Source organism: Giraffa tippelskirchi, chromosome 4 (assembly GCF_054371585.1).
Source record: "Giraffa tippelskirchi isolate mGirTip1 chromosome 4, T2T-mGirTip1v1.2.pri, whole genome shotgun sequence".
NCBI lineage: Eukaryota > Metazoa > Chordata > Mammalia > Artiodactyla > Giraffidae > Giraffa > Giraffa tippelskirchi.
In genome coordinates this window covers 88,003,595-88,020,151 of record NC_137278.1, presented here as the reverse complement: position 1 = coordinate 88,020,151, position 16,557 = coordinate 88,003,595, and the positions used below count along the sequence as shown (strand labels likewise).

The 16,557-nt window shown below is 46.7% G+C and overlaps 1 protein-coding gene across 1 annotated transcript; it reads left to right on the top strand.

Moving 5' to 3' along the window:
• Positions 1-1,121: 1,121 nt before the first annotated feature.
• On the top strand, positions 1,122-14,331 carry CD207 (CD207 molecule). The gene is made up of 7 exons (XM_081587379.1): positions 1,122-1,299; positions 10,107-10,245; positions 10,342-10,458; positions 11,814-12,188; positions 12,748-12,899; positions 13,511-13,629; positions 14,110-14,331. Exons 2-7 carry the CDS (start codon positions 10,170-10,172, stop codon positions 14,258-14,260), a joined length of 990 nt encoding a protein of 329 aa, XP_081443505.1. The 5' UTR covers positions 1,122-1,299; positions 10,107-10,169; the 3' UTR covers positions 14,261-14,331.
• The last annotated feature ends 2,226 nt before the right edge of the window (positions 14,332-16,557 follow it).

The following is a 16,557-nucleotide window of genomic DNA, read 5'->3' as shown; positions in this document are numbered from 1 at the left end:
CAAAGTGATTCAGCTATACATATATATGTATATATATATATACTCTTTTTCAGGTTCTTTTCTGTTATGGCTTATTACAAGGTATTGAATACAGTGTGCTGTATTATGCTATACTGTGCTATACACTAGGTGCTTATTGTTTACGTAGCTAAGTTTTGGATGAGTCTGAGAAAAATGGCTAGTATTCATGCCTCTGGGGGCTCGGGTGGATGAAAGAGGCTGTGATTCTCACCCAATGTTGGATCTGTGATCTATAGTGCTCTGGGACTTCTAGAAGTTGGCTAGTCTTCAGGAACTGGTTTACTGAACAAGTGGGACTAGTTAGACAGCAACTGTATGATCCCCCTTCAAACTTGCTTTCCTTCCCTGTTCTTCTAACCCTTGGATGGAATCTCAGGCAGGTGTTATAACTTGTCTAATCACATCAATATAATAAAAAATCGAGTCGAACAATCACAAAAGTGCAAATGCCCATGAGATTCGAGTTGCCCCCCCGCCCTTTCCCCAGTATGAAATGGTGGAGACAGGGCTTGTCTTTTATCTCATTCCTCTCCTTTCTCTCTTCTTTGTTCTACCCATCCCCACACCCAAATTGTGCCTTACTCTAGGTGGCAGGAAAGTCTTTCTTGATGCGAACAGATGAAATCGGTATTCATGCTTCTAAATGGAGCATGTTTTAAACATAAGTTCATTTTGCTCAGCATGCATCTCGGGTTTTTTAGGAGACCTGCATTTCCCAGGGCTCTCACAGGCTTTCCTCTTGCTCAGGCTGTCTGCTTATGGCCTACCTGTGCTCCTGCTTTTGAGGTCCCACCACACATTCACCTAGGTGTTCCCTATCAGCTTAGACCCTCACCATCAATTAAGAATAGTTTCCTATGGGGAGAGTGTGTTGGGGGGCAGGTCTGGTCTGTGGACATTTCCCCACCCCCCGCCACCAAACTCTGGAAGAGATTTCATCTTTACATTTTGCATTTCTTCGTCACTCTGCTGAGCTAGCTGAATCTTCTTGCCTTAGATTTACCCCCTTTCTTTTTTTTTTTAAATAAATTTATTTATTTCAGTTGGGGGCTAATTACTTTAAAATATTGTAGTGGATTTCCCCCTTTCTTTTAAAATAGATTTTTTTTAGAGCAGTTTTAGGTTTACAGCAAAACTGAGCAGAAAGCACCAAGAGTTCCACATACTTCCTGCCTCCTGATTGCGCCCCCAGCTTCCACCACAATCAACAGAGCCCTGCATTTGTTACAACTGATGAGCCTACTAGACACATAGTTATCTCCGAAGTCCATAGTTAAGGTAAGTGTGCCCTCCTGTTGTACATTTTATGAGTTCTGACAAATGTGTAATGACATGCCATTAACACAGAGTAGTTTCACTGCCCTAAAAATCCTCTGTGCTTCACCGATTCATCCCTCCCTTCCCCATAACTTCTGGCAACCACTGATCTTTTTACTGTGTCCATAGTTTTATCTTTTCCAGAATATCATATAGTATGTTGGTCTTCCCTGATGGCTCTGACAGTAAAGGATCTGCCCCCAATGTGGGAGACCTGAATTCAGTCCCTGGATGGGGAAGATCCCCTGGAGAAGGGAATGGCAACCCATTCCAGTATTCTTGCCTGGAGAATCCCATGAACAGAGGAGCTGGGCGGGTTACAGTCCACAAGGTTACAAAGAGTCGGACACAACTGAGCGACTAACACTTTCATACAGTAGTTTTCAGATTGACTTCTTTCATTTAGTAATATGAATTTAAGGGTCCTCTCTGTCCTTTCATTGGAGAAGGCAATGGCACCCCACTCCAGTACTCTTGCCTGGAAAATCCCATGGATGGAGGAGCCTGGTAAGCTGCAGTCCATGGGGTCGCTAGGAGTCGGACACGACTGAGCGACTTCACTTTCAGTTTTCCCTTTCATGCACTGGAGAAGGAAATGGCAACCCACTCCAGTGCTCTTGCCTGGAGAATCCCAGGGACGGAGGAGCCTGGTAGCCTGCAGTCCATGGGGTCGCACAGCGTCGGACACGACTGAAGCGACTTAGCAGCAGCAGCAGCTGTCCTTTCATGGCTGAATAGCTCATTTCTTTTTATTTTATTTTTTGAACCCAAGGACAAATTGATTTTTCTTAAATTTTTTAAATGGAAGTACAGTTGATTTACAATGTGTATTAGTTTCAAGTGTACAGCAAAGTGATATATATTCTTCTTTATATCCTTTTCCGTTATAGGTTATTACAAGATATTGAACATAGTTCCCTGTGCTATGTTGTTTATCTATTTTATGGTAGTATGTATCTGTTAATCCCAATCTCCTAATCTATCCCTCCCTACTTTCTTTTGGTAACCATAAATTTGTTTTCTATGTCTGTGGAAATAACAGGCACAGAAATTTTTGTTTTGTAAATAAGTTCATTTATATCATTTTTAAGATTCTACATATAAGTAAGTGATAGTAAATGATATTTGTCTTTGTCTGGCTTACTTCACTTAGTATGACAATCTCTAGGTCCATCAGTGGATGGGTTACACTCTATGGGGTTGCAAAAGAGTCCTATACAACCTAGCGACTAAAACAACAGCATACACTACAGTGTGCTCACCTCCAAAATTTCGTTTCCATCCATCACCATACAGTTGACTCCCTTTACCCATTTCACCCTCACTCCTGGCCCTTCCTCTCTGGTAATCAGTATTCTATTCTCTGTATCTGTGTGCTTGTTTTCCTTTGGTTTGGTCTATTCATTAATTTTTTGTTTTTGTTTATTTTTTTTCACCCATATATAAGTGACGTCAGATTGCATTTCTCTTTCACTGTCTCACTTATTTCACTTAGTGTAATCAGTGTTGTTGGATGGCAAGATTTCATCTTTTATATGGCTGAGTAGTATACCATTGTGTATATATTTATACCACATGAAGCTTCTTTATCCATTGATGGCAATTAAGTTGTTTCCATAATGTGGCTATTGTAAATGATGCTACAATGAACATAGGGGTGTACATATCTTTTTTATAATTTTATTTTTATTTATTCACTTTTGGCTGTACTGGGTCTTATTTGCTGCGTGTGGGCTCTGTCTAGTTGCGGAGAATGGGGGCTACTCTTTGTTGTGATATGCATGCTTCTCCTTGCGGTGGCTTTTCTAGAGCATGGGCTCTAGGTGTGCAGGCTCAGTAGTTATGGCACACAGGCTTGGTCGCCTTGCGGCATGTGGGATCTTCCTGGACCAGGGATAAACCTGTGTCCCCTGCATTGGCAGGTGGATTCTTAACCACTAGACCACCAGGGAGGTCCTCTTATATCTTTTTAAATTGGTGATTTTGAATTCTTTGGATAAATACACAATAGTGGAAAAGCTGGGCCTCATGATGTTCTAGTCTTGGTTTTTGGAGGAATCTCTACATTGTTTTCTGTAATAACTGCTCTAATTTACCTTCCTGCCAATAGCATATGGGCATTCCCTTTTCTCCACATCCTCACGAACACTTGTTATTTCTTGCTTTTTTTGATAACAGTCATTCTAACAGGTATGAAGTGATACCTCACTGTAGTTTTGATTTGCATTTCCCTGATAAATAGTGATGCTGAACATCTTTTCATGTGCCTGTTGTCCATCTGTATGTCTTATTTGGGAAAATGTCTGTTCAGCTCCTCTACCCATTTTTTTTAACCAAGTTGATTTTTGCTATTGTTTTTGGGTTGTATAAATTGTCTTTATATATTTTGGATATTAACCCCTTATCAGATATATCATGTACAAATATCTCCTCCCATTTGGTTGTCTATCGTTTCATTTTGTTGATGATTTCCTTTGCTGTGCAGAAGTTTTTCAGTTTGATGTAGTTCCACTTGTTTATTTTTGCTTTTGTTTCCCTTGCCTGAGGAAACATTTCTGGAAAGATATTGCTAAGACTGATGTCAAAAGAATATACTGCTTATGTTTTCTTCTAGGAATTTTATGGCTTATATTTAAGTCTTTTAATCCGTTTTCAGTTGATTTTTACCTACAGTGTGAAATAGTGGTCTAGCTTCTTTCTTTCTTTTTCTTTTGCATGAGGCTATCCAGTTTTCTCAACATCATTTATTGAAGAGACTATCTCCTGGAGAAGGGATAAACTACCCACTTCAGTATCCTTGGGTTTCCCTGGTGGCTTAGATGGTAAAGAATCCGCCTGTAATGTGGGAGACCTGGGTTCAATCCCTGGGTTGGGAAGATCCCCTGGAGGAGGGCATGGCAACTCACTCCAGTATTCTTGCCTGGAGAATCCCCTACAGTCCATGCGGTCTCAAAAAGTTGGACACAACTGAGCGACTAAGCACACATTCTTTCTCTTGTATGTTCTTTGATTCTCTGTATATATTAATTGTCCATATATGTGTGAGTTTATTTCTGGGCTCTCATTTCTGTTTCACTGATCTATGTATCTGTTTTCCTTCCAGTAACATGATAGCTCATTTCTTTTTAGTGCTGAGTAATGTTTCATTGTTTAGAAGTACCACAGTTTATTTACCCACTATTTATTTATTATCACCCATTGAAAGCCTTAGACCTTTCATCCACATGTCAAGTACCAGACTCTATCTCTCAAACTTCAGGGATAAATACCAAACTTTCTGAATGGTTCTATTAAGGCCACTCTAACTTAATAGAGAGAGGAAGCTTGGTAAGTACAATAATGGCCACAAAAATGTCCACGTCCCAACCCCAGAAACGGGAAGTATATTAAGTCACATGGTAAAGTGAAGTTAAGGCTGCTAATGAACTGGCTTTGGGAATTCCCTGGTGGTCCGGTGATTAGGACTTGGCGTTTTCAGTGCCTAGGGTGTGGGTTCAGTCTCTGGTTGGGGAACTAAGATCCTGCAAGCCATGCTGCATGCCCTCACCCCCCAAATAAATGTAATAAAAAATAAGCTGGCTTTAAGACAGGGAGACTATCCTGGATTATCTGAGTGGGCCCAATGTAAGAGGCCTTAGAAGTGGAAGCAGGAGACAGAAGACTCAGTGTCAGAATAGTGAGTTGTGATTAAAGCTCACCCTGCCAATGGATGCTGGCTCTGAGCCAAGCATTGTAGGGGTTGAGAAGGAGGCATAGTTTCCTAAAGGAGGGGGAACTAATTCTTCCTATCAGAAATGGAGATGGGAAGAATGCTGGGGAAAAGACATAGGAGCTGTCTATATATACCATACTATATAAATATATAAATATTATATAAATATATACACAGTTATAGTTGGATATCACTATGGGTATAGATTAGGGTTTCTTAGGTGATGCTAGTGGTAAAGAACCACCTGCCAATGCTAGAGACATAAGAGACTTGGATTTGATCCCTAGGTCAGGAAGATCCCCTGGAGGAGGAAAGGGCAAACCACTCCAGTATTCTTGCCTGGAGAATTCCATGGACAGAGGAGCCTGGCGGGCTATAGTCCATGGGGTTGCAAAAGAGTCGGACACGAATTAGTGGCTAAAGAACAGCAACAACAACATGGGATATAGATGTAAATAAATATACATATACATGTAGATACGAAGGATGAGCTGTGTGTATAGCCATGTTTTTTTTCCCGTATGGTAGATAATTTTTTTCCTTTTTGCTCACCTGGTTTATTTTCTATAATGAGTACCATTAAAAAAGAAATAAAAGATACAAAAATAAGATTTGCATACTTTTACCCAAGGGCCCTTTATAGCTTTCCTGCCATGAATTTGTCGTTCTCACTAAAGTCACAGGCAAGGGCTCTTTGACCTGGGTAGTTGAGAGCAGCCTCCTCTGCCTGGAATGCAGTCATCCTTAAATAAATAAATAGTGGGTAAAGTACTAAGCAGACCCTTAGCAGTGACCTGCTTAGCCACGGTGACTGTGCCAGAGAAACGGTGCCCTCATCCAGTGTTCTAAAAAAGAGGAGCTCATTCCCAGGGTCAGGGGGGAGCTGGGGAGGCCCTGTGCAGTATCTGCAGCTACTTTCAGTTTTGAGAGACTCTTCCTTTCTCCCTGGGATGATGGGTCTATGTTTTCCCAAGAGAAGCACTGCTTCTGAGGGCAGGGTCCTTGGCTGGCTTTCTCCTCGTAACTGGTGCAGAGCAGGCATTCTAGGGGACAGGATGGATGAAGGCCCCCCCTTCCATTTCTTTCTTCTTGGTTTCTCTGTCCCATCTCCTGTTCCCAGGGCACATGTCCAGAGGATGGCATGACATCCTTTGGCATCTGGGATCTGCTGGTCAAATCCCTCATCACATGACATACAGGAGTCCCCTGTGAAGCCCATGGAGCAGTCTGCTCAGCTGTCTCATTCTCCTCTCCCCCCCTCCCTCCCCTATTCCCCCATCTCCTCTCCCTGGTTTGTTGTCGCCTTGGATGGAAGGACTCGGATCACCACTCCTTGGAGATGACTGTCAGCAATGCTGGGACACGTCAAATGGCCCGAGTCTCTTTTCCACTCCCATTGATTATACCCACAGTCCACCTCCATGCATAAGGAAAGTCCCAACCAGAGAAGGGGAAAGTGATCAATCTGTTTCCTTCCTCCATTTTTATCCGGAGAAAGTCTTAGAACCCTGGGGGCATGGCAGTGGGGAAACAGAAAAGCGAGCACCGACTTCCTGTCTCTCATCACGGTAGTGATTTTTGGTCGCTCTAGACCTGACCCAAAGCTCCTCCTCTGTTTGGAAGAGCAGGGATCTCCTGAGTGTCCAAGAGAACAGCCCTCCTTCCTGGCTGGAAAGTGAGGCTGAGGCACCCGCCTTCTTCTCTTCCTCTTTTCTTCCTCTGGGCTGTCAGGCCAGGAGAAACTTAGGGCACCCAGGGAGACTTCAGGAAATACCTGCGGATAAGCATGATTAGAGGAAGGTAGCTCGTGATCCGCATCTTCCCTGCAAAATGGGAAGTGAAACTCCTCATGGCCGAGGCTTTTACAGAAATTGTCTCTGAAACCCCAGAGAGAGCACAGAATTGTGGTTGTTTCTTGCCCAGCTTCCTCATGCTGGATCAGCCTTTTGTCCAGCGATCAGCAGAACATCTATCTGCAGCTTCCATTTCCATCACTTGAGTAGATGCCCCCAATCCCAGTCCCTTCTTCTGGACAGAGTCCTGTCCCATCTTGGCGAGGCTTCCAGACCCTTTCCTGGGGCCACTGAGAGGGCACATGGGCATTCCATCCATCGCTCATGCTATGTACCAGTAGAGGTTTGAGGAAAATCAACTTTTCCACAGAGAGGGAAAGGGTCAGACATTCCCTAGTGTTCTGTGGTAGCTGCTCCCTCTCAAGTGCCTCGGAAGGGGACCAGGACCCCAAGGGCACTTTCTACCAAGGTCTTGAGTAACCTGGATTCCTCTCTATCTCCAGGCCCTGGGGTGAGGATGTGGGGCCAGGACCCAGGAGCAGAAAGGCTGAGGTGACTCTGGGATTAGACTGGGGAACAAGCAGGAGAGCCCAGAAACAGAACATTCTCATTCCTGCTGAGCCGTGGTAGAACCAAGGCTCTTCAACTAGATGAGCAACTTTAAGAGAGTGGGGAGGGTTATCACTGTTCAGAGACTGGCAGAGAGTTAGCTACCGTCAAAGCTTAGAGCAGACAGTAGGGCAGGCCTGGACGCTGTTTGGAGAGGGAGGAAGTGAAACAGAATGACAGGGACACTATCCTGTGACTCAGCTTCCTTCCCAGCACTTGGAAACTATGTTGTGGAGTCCTCTTTGGGTTCCCTCAACTGGTCAGAGAAACAGCTCCCGTTTGAGGCCTACTCAGCCTGCAGAGGGAGCTGCAAGGGGCCTACAAGTGCAATGAACTCGTCAGACAGGGCGGTGGCAGCCTCTCAAATATCAAAGGCATCAGAAGCCCCTGCAAGTAGAGTTATTTCCTTGGTCCTGATCATTTAGCCTCCAACCTTGGTCCCTGACACCAACCTGTTCTCCAACTCCACTGGCTCAGAGTCAGCGAGGCCAGGTCAGCTTTCTAGTCCTGTGGCCAGAGTTGTTAGGCATATTTGGATAAGATTTAAAATCACTCTTGACTCATGCTTTTACAGTCGAAGGCTGTAGAAAAATGCAGTGGCTTCCAAGAGACAGATTCCAGGCCACAGGCTGGAATTTCCGTGTTTAGTCATGATTAGCCATCACCTATTCCATTCATTTCTCTTTCATGCATCCATCCATCTTCCACCCATCCATCCATCCATCCACCGATCCTTTCAAACATCCATTTTCTATCCACCCATCCAATTATCTGAACTTCCTTCCTTTCCTCTTTCCCTTCCTCTTTCCCTTCCTCTCTTCTCTCCTCTCTTTTCTATCTTTCAGGGAATATTTGTTTAGCATATGTTTTGTACCAGGTTTCAAAATATGAGAGGCTTCAAAGTATGAGAGGCTTCTCAGAAGAAAACTTAGTCCCTCAGAGAGGGGCACTGAATCAGCTGCTGTCTGCCCTGAGCATCTCCTATGAATGAAAGAACAGCTCCTGGTCTGATGTTGCTGATCCTCCCCACTTTGTCTGAGACTCTCATGAGTGCAGGAAGCAGATAGGAGAACCCAACTCTTATGCGTACATTTGAATCTCAAGTCCCGTTTTATAAAGGGGTACTGGCTTCCCAGGTGGCGCTAGTGGTAAAGAACCTGCCCGCCAACGCAGGAGACTTAAGAGAGGCCGATTCAATCCCTAGATCAAGAAGATCCCCTGGAGGAGGACATAGCAACCCACTCCAGTATTTTTGCCTGGAGAATCCCATGGACAAAAGAGCCTGGCAGGCTATAGTCCATAGGGTCACACAGAGTCGGACATGACTGAAGCGACTTGGCACGTATCACCTAAGATGCCTTAACAACAGAAAGTTGAACATTTTATTGCAGTGGTCTCCTTACTGGTCTCCCTGCTTCCAGACCCCCCACACCCTGGTCTCTGCTTCTTATCGTGGTCAGAGTGATCTCTCTTCAATGTTCCTGTCCTTGTCTCTCTACTGCCTAAAGTCCTTCATTGGCTCCACATCACCCATAAGCCAGAGTTAAAGCTCCTTAACATGACCCAAAAGGATCTTTATGATCTGACCCCAAGTGCCCCCTTAGCCCATGCCCTTCCCACTCTAGTCATATACTTTACACTCTAACAGTGCCAAACAACTTACAACTCACCAGGCACACCATACTTCCAAATATGCTAATCTCTCTACTTGGAACGTCTTACCATTACTCCAGTCTCTGTACTTCCTTTGATTTGTGCATATTCTTCTATCATTAAGTTTATCGCCCTGTGTGTGCATGCATGTTCAGTTGTGTACGACTCTTTGTGACCCTATGGACCATAGCCCACCAGGCTCCTCTGTCCATGGGATTCTCCAGGCAAGAATATTGGAGTGAGTTGCCATGCCCTCCTCCTGGGGCTCTCCCGGACCCAGTGATCAACCCACAACTCTGGTGTTTCTTGCACTGCAGGCAGATTCTTTACCACTGGGTCACAGGGGAAGTATTGTCATTTATTTGCTCAGGTCTTTCTTTTCTGGCTTCTCTGGTGGCAGAGACAGTAAAGAATCTGCCTGCAGTGCAGGAGACCTGGGTTTGATCTCTGCGTCAGGAAGATCCCTGGAGAAGGGAATGGCAATCCAGTCCAGTGTTCTTGCCTGGAGAATTTCACGGACAGAGGAGCCTGGCAGCCTACAGTTCGTGGGGTCCCAAAAAGTCGGACATGACTGAGCAACTGACACTTTCACTTTCTTTTCTACTAGACAGAATCAAGGGGAAACAGAACTCAAAGAGGAAGGAGAAAAATGACACAGGATGAAGATGGGTGAACTGTTTGAGTATAAGGGCCATGAGTTACTCAGCTTTGTGGCTCAGCCCTGGTACAGTGCCTGGTACATGTGTTTGTGAGGTGAAAGGATGGCTGGATGGATGATGGATGAGGGCTGTCTTATAAGAGAGAAAGCTTAGCGTGAGGACAAGATGGTTAAAATGTCCATGTAACAGATACTCAGAGAAAATGATGGCCTCTTCCTGAAAAGTCAGACTTCTGAGGAGCGGACCAAGCTGTAGCCTAGGACAGGCAAGGTACCTAAGCCAGGAATGGGGAACTTTGGGATGACACAATGAACTCTGGAGATCACTTCCTTTTTCATCTAGATAAAAGGTCTTTGGGGAGACAGCCGGCTGGGAGCACCTGTCACACCGGGGTGCACGTGCAGGATGAAGACTGCCGACAGCGAGATCCCCGACGCGCACTTCACGGTGGATAAACAGAATGTCTCCCTCTGGCTCCAAGGCAAGCATCAGCTCTGCTCAGAGCCTGCTCAGGGCTCTGTGGCCAGACTTGCAGTTGGCTGCTCCTTCACAAAAGGCTCTCCTCTGCTTCCTGCAGACCCTCCTCCCAAGACGTGTCCGTCCCAGGTCCTGGGGAGACTCCTCACAGTCCGCGCTGTGGTCATCTTCCTGACGCTGGTCATGGTCACCTCTGTCCTGCTGCAGGCCATTCTCTGTAAGTCCCCAGCTTTGATCTGGGCTCGTCTTTCCCCAGGGCCCGGGGTCCCTCCCCTCTCTGGTGGGCTCTCCCGCCTCTGGCTTGCTCACGTGTCTTGTTTCCTCCTCTTTCCATGTGCGGTCAGAGCGTCCACAGTAAGACCAGCTGCTTCTCCTTCCTTTCCAATTCCGGGGAGATTTTCCTGACTGGGGTCAGCATGCCTGTGCTCAAGGGTATGCTCTTTTGTTCCCAGGAAATGTTCATCCCATCTTCATCCTGGGTCACTTTTCTCCTTCCTCTGTGTCCCTTTGATTCAGAGCCTTGTGGGGAACTCCCAACAGTGAGCATGATGACTGCTGACTCCATGAGGGGTGGGGTTCCAATTGTAACTTCATCCCCAACTGACTAGGCCAGGTTAGGGTTAGGGAACACCTTCCCCCACCCCACAGGACCCTTTCATGCTCTCTTCACTTTCCTGCTCCCACAAAGATCACGTCAAGGGAGATGCCCTACTTCTTCACTAGATGTGTGATTATCTTTCTTCTTCCTGCTTTGCCAACCTGATTGGCCTCTGCTGCTAGTAGAAGCTTCTTCCTCTCATTAGGTCTCTAGATAGCAGACAGAGGGAATATCTGTCTTCTCTCTTCAAGGCCCCAGGACACATTTGGACTTGGACTTAGAGGCTCTGAGTAGAATCTCCCCTGCTTTGAGTCCACTGGTATACTTTTGGCTTCTTCTGTGGCCTGAGCCTGTAGCCTGAGCAGATAGTAACAGCGGGTAGGACAAGGGAAGGGGAGAAGTGGTTTCATAATTCTCCCTTCTCATTTTCTCTGGAGAAGAAATCACCTCCAGACAAGAAGTCTGCATGGCTGGCCCCTTTGATGGCCATGAGGGACCTATGGGCAGTCATGGGGGGGATGGTGCTTCCCTAGCTTATGGGCACTGTGGGGGTCTCTGGAAAGAGAGGGCTGTGAGTCAAGTGATGGGGCCCAGAGTGACATGAGAAGGGTGACAAGGGGGTGACTGAAGACATCTCTTTACCAAATGTGCCCTGAACATGCAAAGGAAATATAGGACTGGATTCTAATCCTCTCTTCTGCTTACTATGAGAGCCTCAAACAGAGATCCTGTGATTTACCAATTTTTGCATGATCTGCATCTATCAGAGTCCCTGGCACATGGAAGGTGTCCATCCCATGTTTGTTGAATGAATACATTATGACTGAATAGAGGGTAGGCAACTGCTCCTTGGGCCGGGTCCTTGGGAAGCATGAGCCCATACCTTCCCTCCCCTTCCTTTCATCACCCTGGCAACAGCCCACTCCAGTCCCTGAGGGTCCCTGCAGCTGACCTCTTGACTTTCTCAAATTCAGATCCCTGGTTTATGGGCACAATATCAGATGTCAAGACCAACGCCCAGCTGCTGAAAGGTCGTGTGGACAACATCAGCTCCCTGAGTTCTGAGATCAAGAGGAACAGAGGTGGCTTAGCGGCAGTGGGCACTCAGGTCCAGATGGTGAATGCCAGCTTGGATCGCATAAGTTCTCAGATCCGGAGGTTGGAAACAGGCTTGAAGGAAGCCAGTGCACAGCTGCAGGTGCTAACAAGTAGTTGGGAAACAGTTGATGAGTTAAATGCCCAAATCCCAGAGCTAAAACAAGATTTGGATAAAGCCAGTGCTTTAAATGCAAAGGTCCGGGAACTCCAGAGCGGTTTGGAGAGTATCAGCAAATTGCTTCAACAGCAAAGTAAGTGACTCAGAAAAGGGTGTTGCAAGTTGGCCAGTGGCCCATGAGACCTTATTAATCTCAGGCATGATGCCATTGGGCTGGTGTGTGTGGAGGAAAGCATGGGCATGGCTAGAAAGTTAAGAAGAGAGGGCTCAGCACTGGAGTTGGGGAGGACTTGGAGGCTGTTCAGGAGAGAAGGGACTGGGGACCAGCTGGGGCTCCCACACCAAGCCACAGAATATGAAGACATTAGGGAGTCTCTCTGTCTGGGTCCAAACCTCACCATTTTCCAGCAGTTCCTGCCTAGAGCTCAGGGGCTCAGCCACTTGTGATGGTCAATGGGGAGATGGATTCTTGATCCATCCTCTCTCCCTCTCTCCTCTCTGAGCCCAGAGACTCTACCAATCTCAGACTTTCAGGATCTGAGGGAATATCCCCAAGCTCCTACACAAGGACCAAAGGACCCCAGAGCACAGCCCCATTCACTCTATTTCTGGGATCCTGCTCAAATACTCCCACCCAGCCAGCACCAGAGAAAGCAGGGACACCAGAGTTCACATTTCACCCTTGTTCCCAGATGACATTCTCCAGGTGGTTTCTCAAGGCTGGAAGTACTTCAAGGGGCACTTCTATTACTTTTCTCAAATCTCGAAGACCTGGTACAGTGCCCAGCAGATCTGTATATCCAGGGACTCCCACCTGACCTCAGTGACCTCAGAGAGTGAACAGGTGAGTGCTGTCCTGTGGTCTCTAGGAAGCGGGTATATTGGTAGCTGTATCAGGCAGGATGGGCAATATTATGCTTCGATGACAAATATTCCCAAATATCAGTAATTCTTCAAAATTACTTCTCACTTACGCACTACATGTCCACCAAGGGCCAGCAAGGGGTTTTGCTCACTGTGGCTACTTAAGGGCTTAGGCCAGAGGAGATTTCATATCAACATGTTTCCACAATTGCTGAGGTGAGAAAAGGGAACATGGTACATTGTATGTTGGCTCTTAAAGCCTGGAAACAACACATTTCATTGGCCAGACAAACGATGCAGTATTTGTAGTGTCAAAGAGGGCAGGATAGTGCAACCTTTCCACGTGCCCAGAAAAATAGAAATATTTGTGAATTAGCATTAATGATACCATCTAGCCCAAGAAATCCTCTACCTGGTGAGGCAGAACATTAAACAAGCTCCTTTCATCTTAAGTGGGCCAGCAGAGTGGGTCAGAGTCCGAGTCAGAATGGAGTCCCAACCCTGTGTCTGTGGGCTCAGGAGCTGTGGCTGAGGATGGGTGAAGATGCCCAGAGAGACAGATGCTCTGACGCTTCATCTCTCTTTCTGTAGGAGTTCCTCTACAGGACAGCAGGCGGACTTCCCTACTGGATCGGCCTGACCAAAGCAGGGAGCGAGGGGGACTGGTACTGGGTTGATGGCACTCCGTTCAACAAGGTCCAGAGTGAGAAGTAAGTCCTGAGAACCCTCTGTCCCAGGCTGACTTTCTTGGGCTGGGTCCAGGGCAAGAAGAGTGGGGAGAGAGTCCCACGGACCGCAGGGTTTGCCATTCTTCCTGTCCTTGATCAGCAGGAGCATTGACCAGAGATCTAGCTGATCTCTGCCACTGACTGGCTGTGGAACTCGGGACAAATCCATGGCTACTCCATGCCCTCTGGGGTTTGGCAGCATGGCTGTCCACTCAGCCTTGGCAGGGACCTCATTCTAAATCTAGGTCTTTGCACTGTGGGTTCCTACAGGGCCTTGAGAATAGCAGGCTGGTGTGGCCCTAAGTTGGGGGGAGAGTGCAGGCTCAGAGGTTGACAGATAACCGGTCCCCTTCCTCTCAGGGATGAAAAATTTGCAACTATACCACCCCAGACCAAAACTGGGGTTGAAGTCTCTCATTCACTCACTGGAAATGCATTTTGCTTTGTTTTTTCCTTCGGTAGGTTCTGGATTCCAGGCGAACCCAACAACAATGGGAACAACGAACACTGTGTCAACCTAAAGACGTCCTCACTGCAGTCATGGAATGATGCCCCCTGTGACAATACATTTCTTTTTATCTGTAAGCGATCCTATAAACCATCAGAACCATGACCAGACTGGCCCCTATGCTAGCACTTTAAGCTCCAATGCTCGTTGAATTCAAGGAAATGCTCCTCTCTCCTATGTCCTCCAAGGTGATTTTGAACCTTAATTTTTTATGCTTTAAAATTGTCCTGAAGACATCCCAGAGTCCATCTGCCTTGGCTGGGAATTCTCTGGCTCCACGGTGGATATCCGTTCCACTTCAGCTTCAAAGGCAGATGAAGTGGAAAGGATGTCTTGGGTTGAAATGAAGAGGTGAGGGTGGAGAGAATGAGAAGTTTGCACTGCCCCAGTGAGATGGACCAGGATACACCATCTGGGGCAGCACCCTGGAGGGGTCTGTCCCTTTGGAGAAGCCTCAGCTTTACTGTGTGAAATTTGTGTACAACTATCCCAGCGATTCTCCAGAGACTTTGACTCAGGGCATTTCCAGTTGATATCCCAGAATTCCCAGTTGCCTTCCTAAATGTGCTCATTGGAAGAGCTCTGCTCTTTGCAGGCCCTGTTCATGCCATGTACCCGTGGTCCCCTTCATCCTTATCCTCTGAGACCTGAGCCCCTTCCTCCCTGGGATAGGCTTGACTGGTTCAGGTCAGGGACTGGATGGAAACGTGTCTCTGCAGACCTAGACCAGTATCCACGTGCTTCTCCCTACCCATCACTTGCTGGATGCTCCTCCCCGGGTCCCAGTCTGTCTGCCCAGCTCCTCTGCCTTGTTCCCTGGGCCTCCTATTTCTTCTGCATCTCCTCTTTCCCCAGGGGTCAGGGTAAGTGGCCTTCAGTAGAGAGGGCACCCCAGCTTCATTAGAATAAAATGCTGCCTGGGGACAGACTACTCTCATTTTCTTCCTGGGGGTACAGGTGGATGTGTGGGGTGGAGGGAACATTTGCTCCACTGGATATGAAGTTCTGGGGTATCCTCAGGAAACAGTTAGGGGTTCAAATAACAGTCAGAAAGTCTCAGCGCTGGAAATGCCATAAAATATGAGCAGTGCTTATCTTGGGTTTTACCGAAATGCAGATGAGTAGGACTGCAGTGTCTGCGGTGTCACCACCCTCTAGGTGGGCTTTCTTCTTAGACATTCGCGGACCAGCTTCTGTTCTCTTGCTTTGCACTGGATGGGGAAATGCATCAGGTCTCCCATTCTTCACAGAGACCCTGATCACAGCCATCAGGTCCAAATCTGCCATCCAGGGGCCAAAGCAGGAATCCAGGCTACACCTGGACAGAGCAGAGCAGAGAGGAAGCAGAAAGGGGTGCTCTGTGAACGCATGGCAGGCTCAGCAGAGCAGCCCTCCCCTCCTTGGGGTCCTTGTTAGGTGCTCTCTTTAGGGTCCTGGGGGGAGGATGTTTTTCTTCAATGACTGTGGCCAGCAGAGTGGTGTTCTGGTTGTGAAGAGGTTGAAGTGGAGGGATATTAGGAGGAAGTGTGAAGGAACACAGAGCAAATGGGCTTTTAAAAAGTATGGTGACGATGAGGAATGAACAGTCAGTGATGGGGTTCATATGAGAGCATTTGCCCAAAGCTCCAGGGACATCTGAAGTCTGGGGGGTGGGGGCACATCAGGGAAGTGAAGACCGGTGAGCACACAAGGATAGGCTGCGTGGGTACAGAAGGTAACTGCATCTTCTCTAAGAAATACTTGGTTGTTCTTACTCTTCATAATTTGAAGTAGCAAATTATGGGAGAATATTATTTCTTCCCAGTGTTAACTACCTGCTCATAGCACTAGCTGATGGAGAAATGAAATGCAAGTTGTAGGCTCAGAGCTGCCTCTAGGGAACTATCCTGTTGTGTTTCCAAACCTGGCTCTGCTCTCCATCTTGCTGTCATGCTTGACCTGTTGGTCACCATGTCTGGGCTGCCATCTTTTGTGTGTTCTTTTTAATTAAAAATTTTTTTTAAATTTTCCCGGATGATTATATTTTATTCATTTTTTAATGTGGTTTTATTTCATTTTTAATTAATTTATTTTAATTGGAGGATAATTGCTTTACAATATTGTGATGGTTTTTGTCATACATCGACATGAGTCAGCCATGGGTGCACATGTGTCCCCCCATCCTGAATGCCCCTCCCACGTCTCTCCCCACCCTATCCCTCTTGGTTGTCCCAGAGCACTGGTTTTGAGTGCCGTGCTACATGCATCGAACCTGCACTGGTCATCTATTTTACATATGGTAATACACATGTTTTATTTATTCATTTGCTTTTGGCAGTGCTGGGTCTTTGTTGCTGCACACAGGCTTTCTCTAGCTGAGCGGGGCCTACTCTCTAGTTGTGGTGCGTGGGCTTCTCATTCAG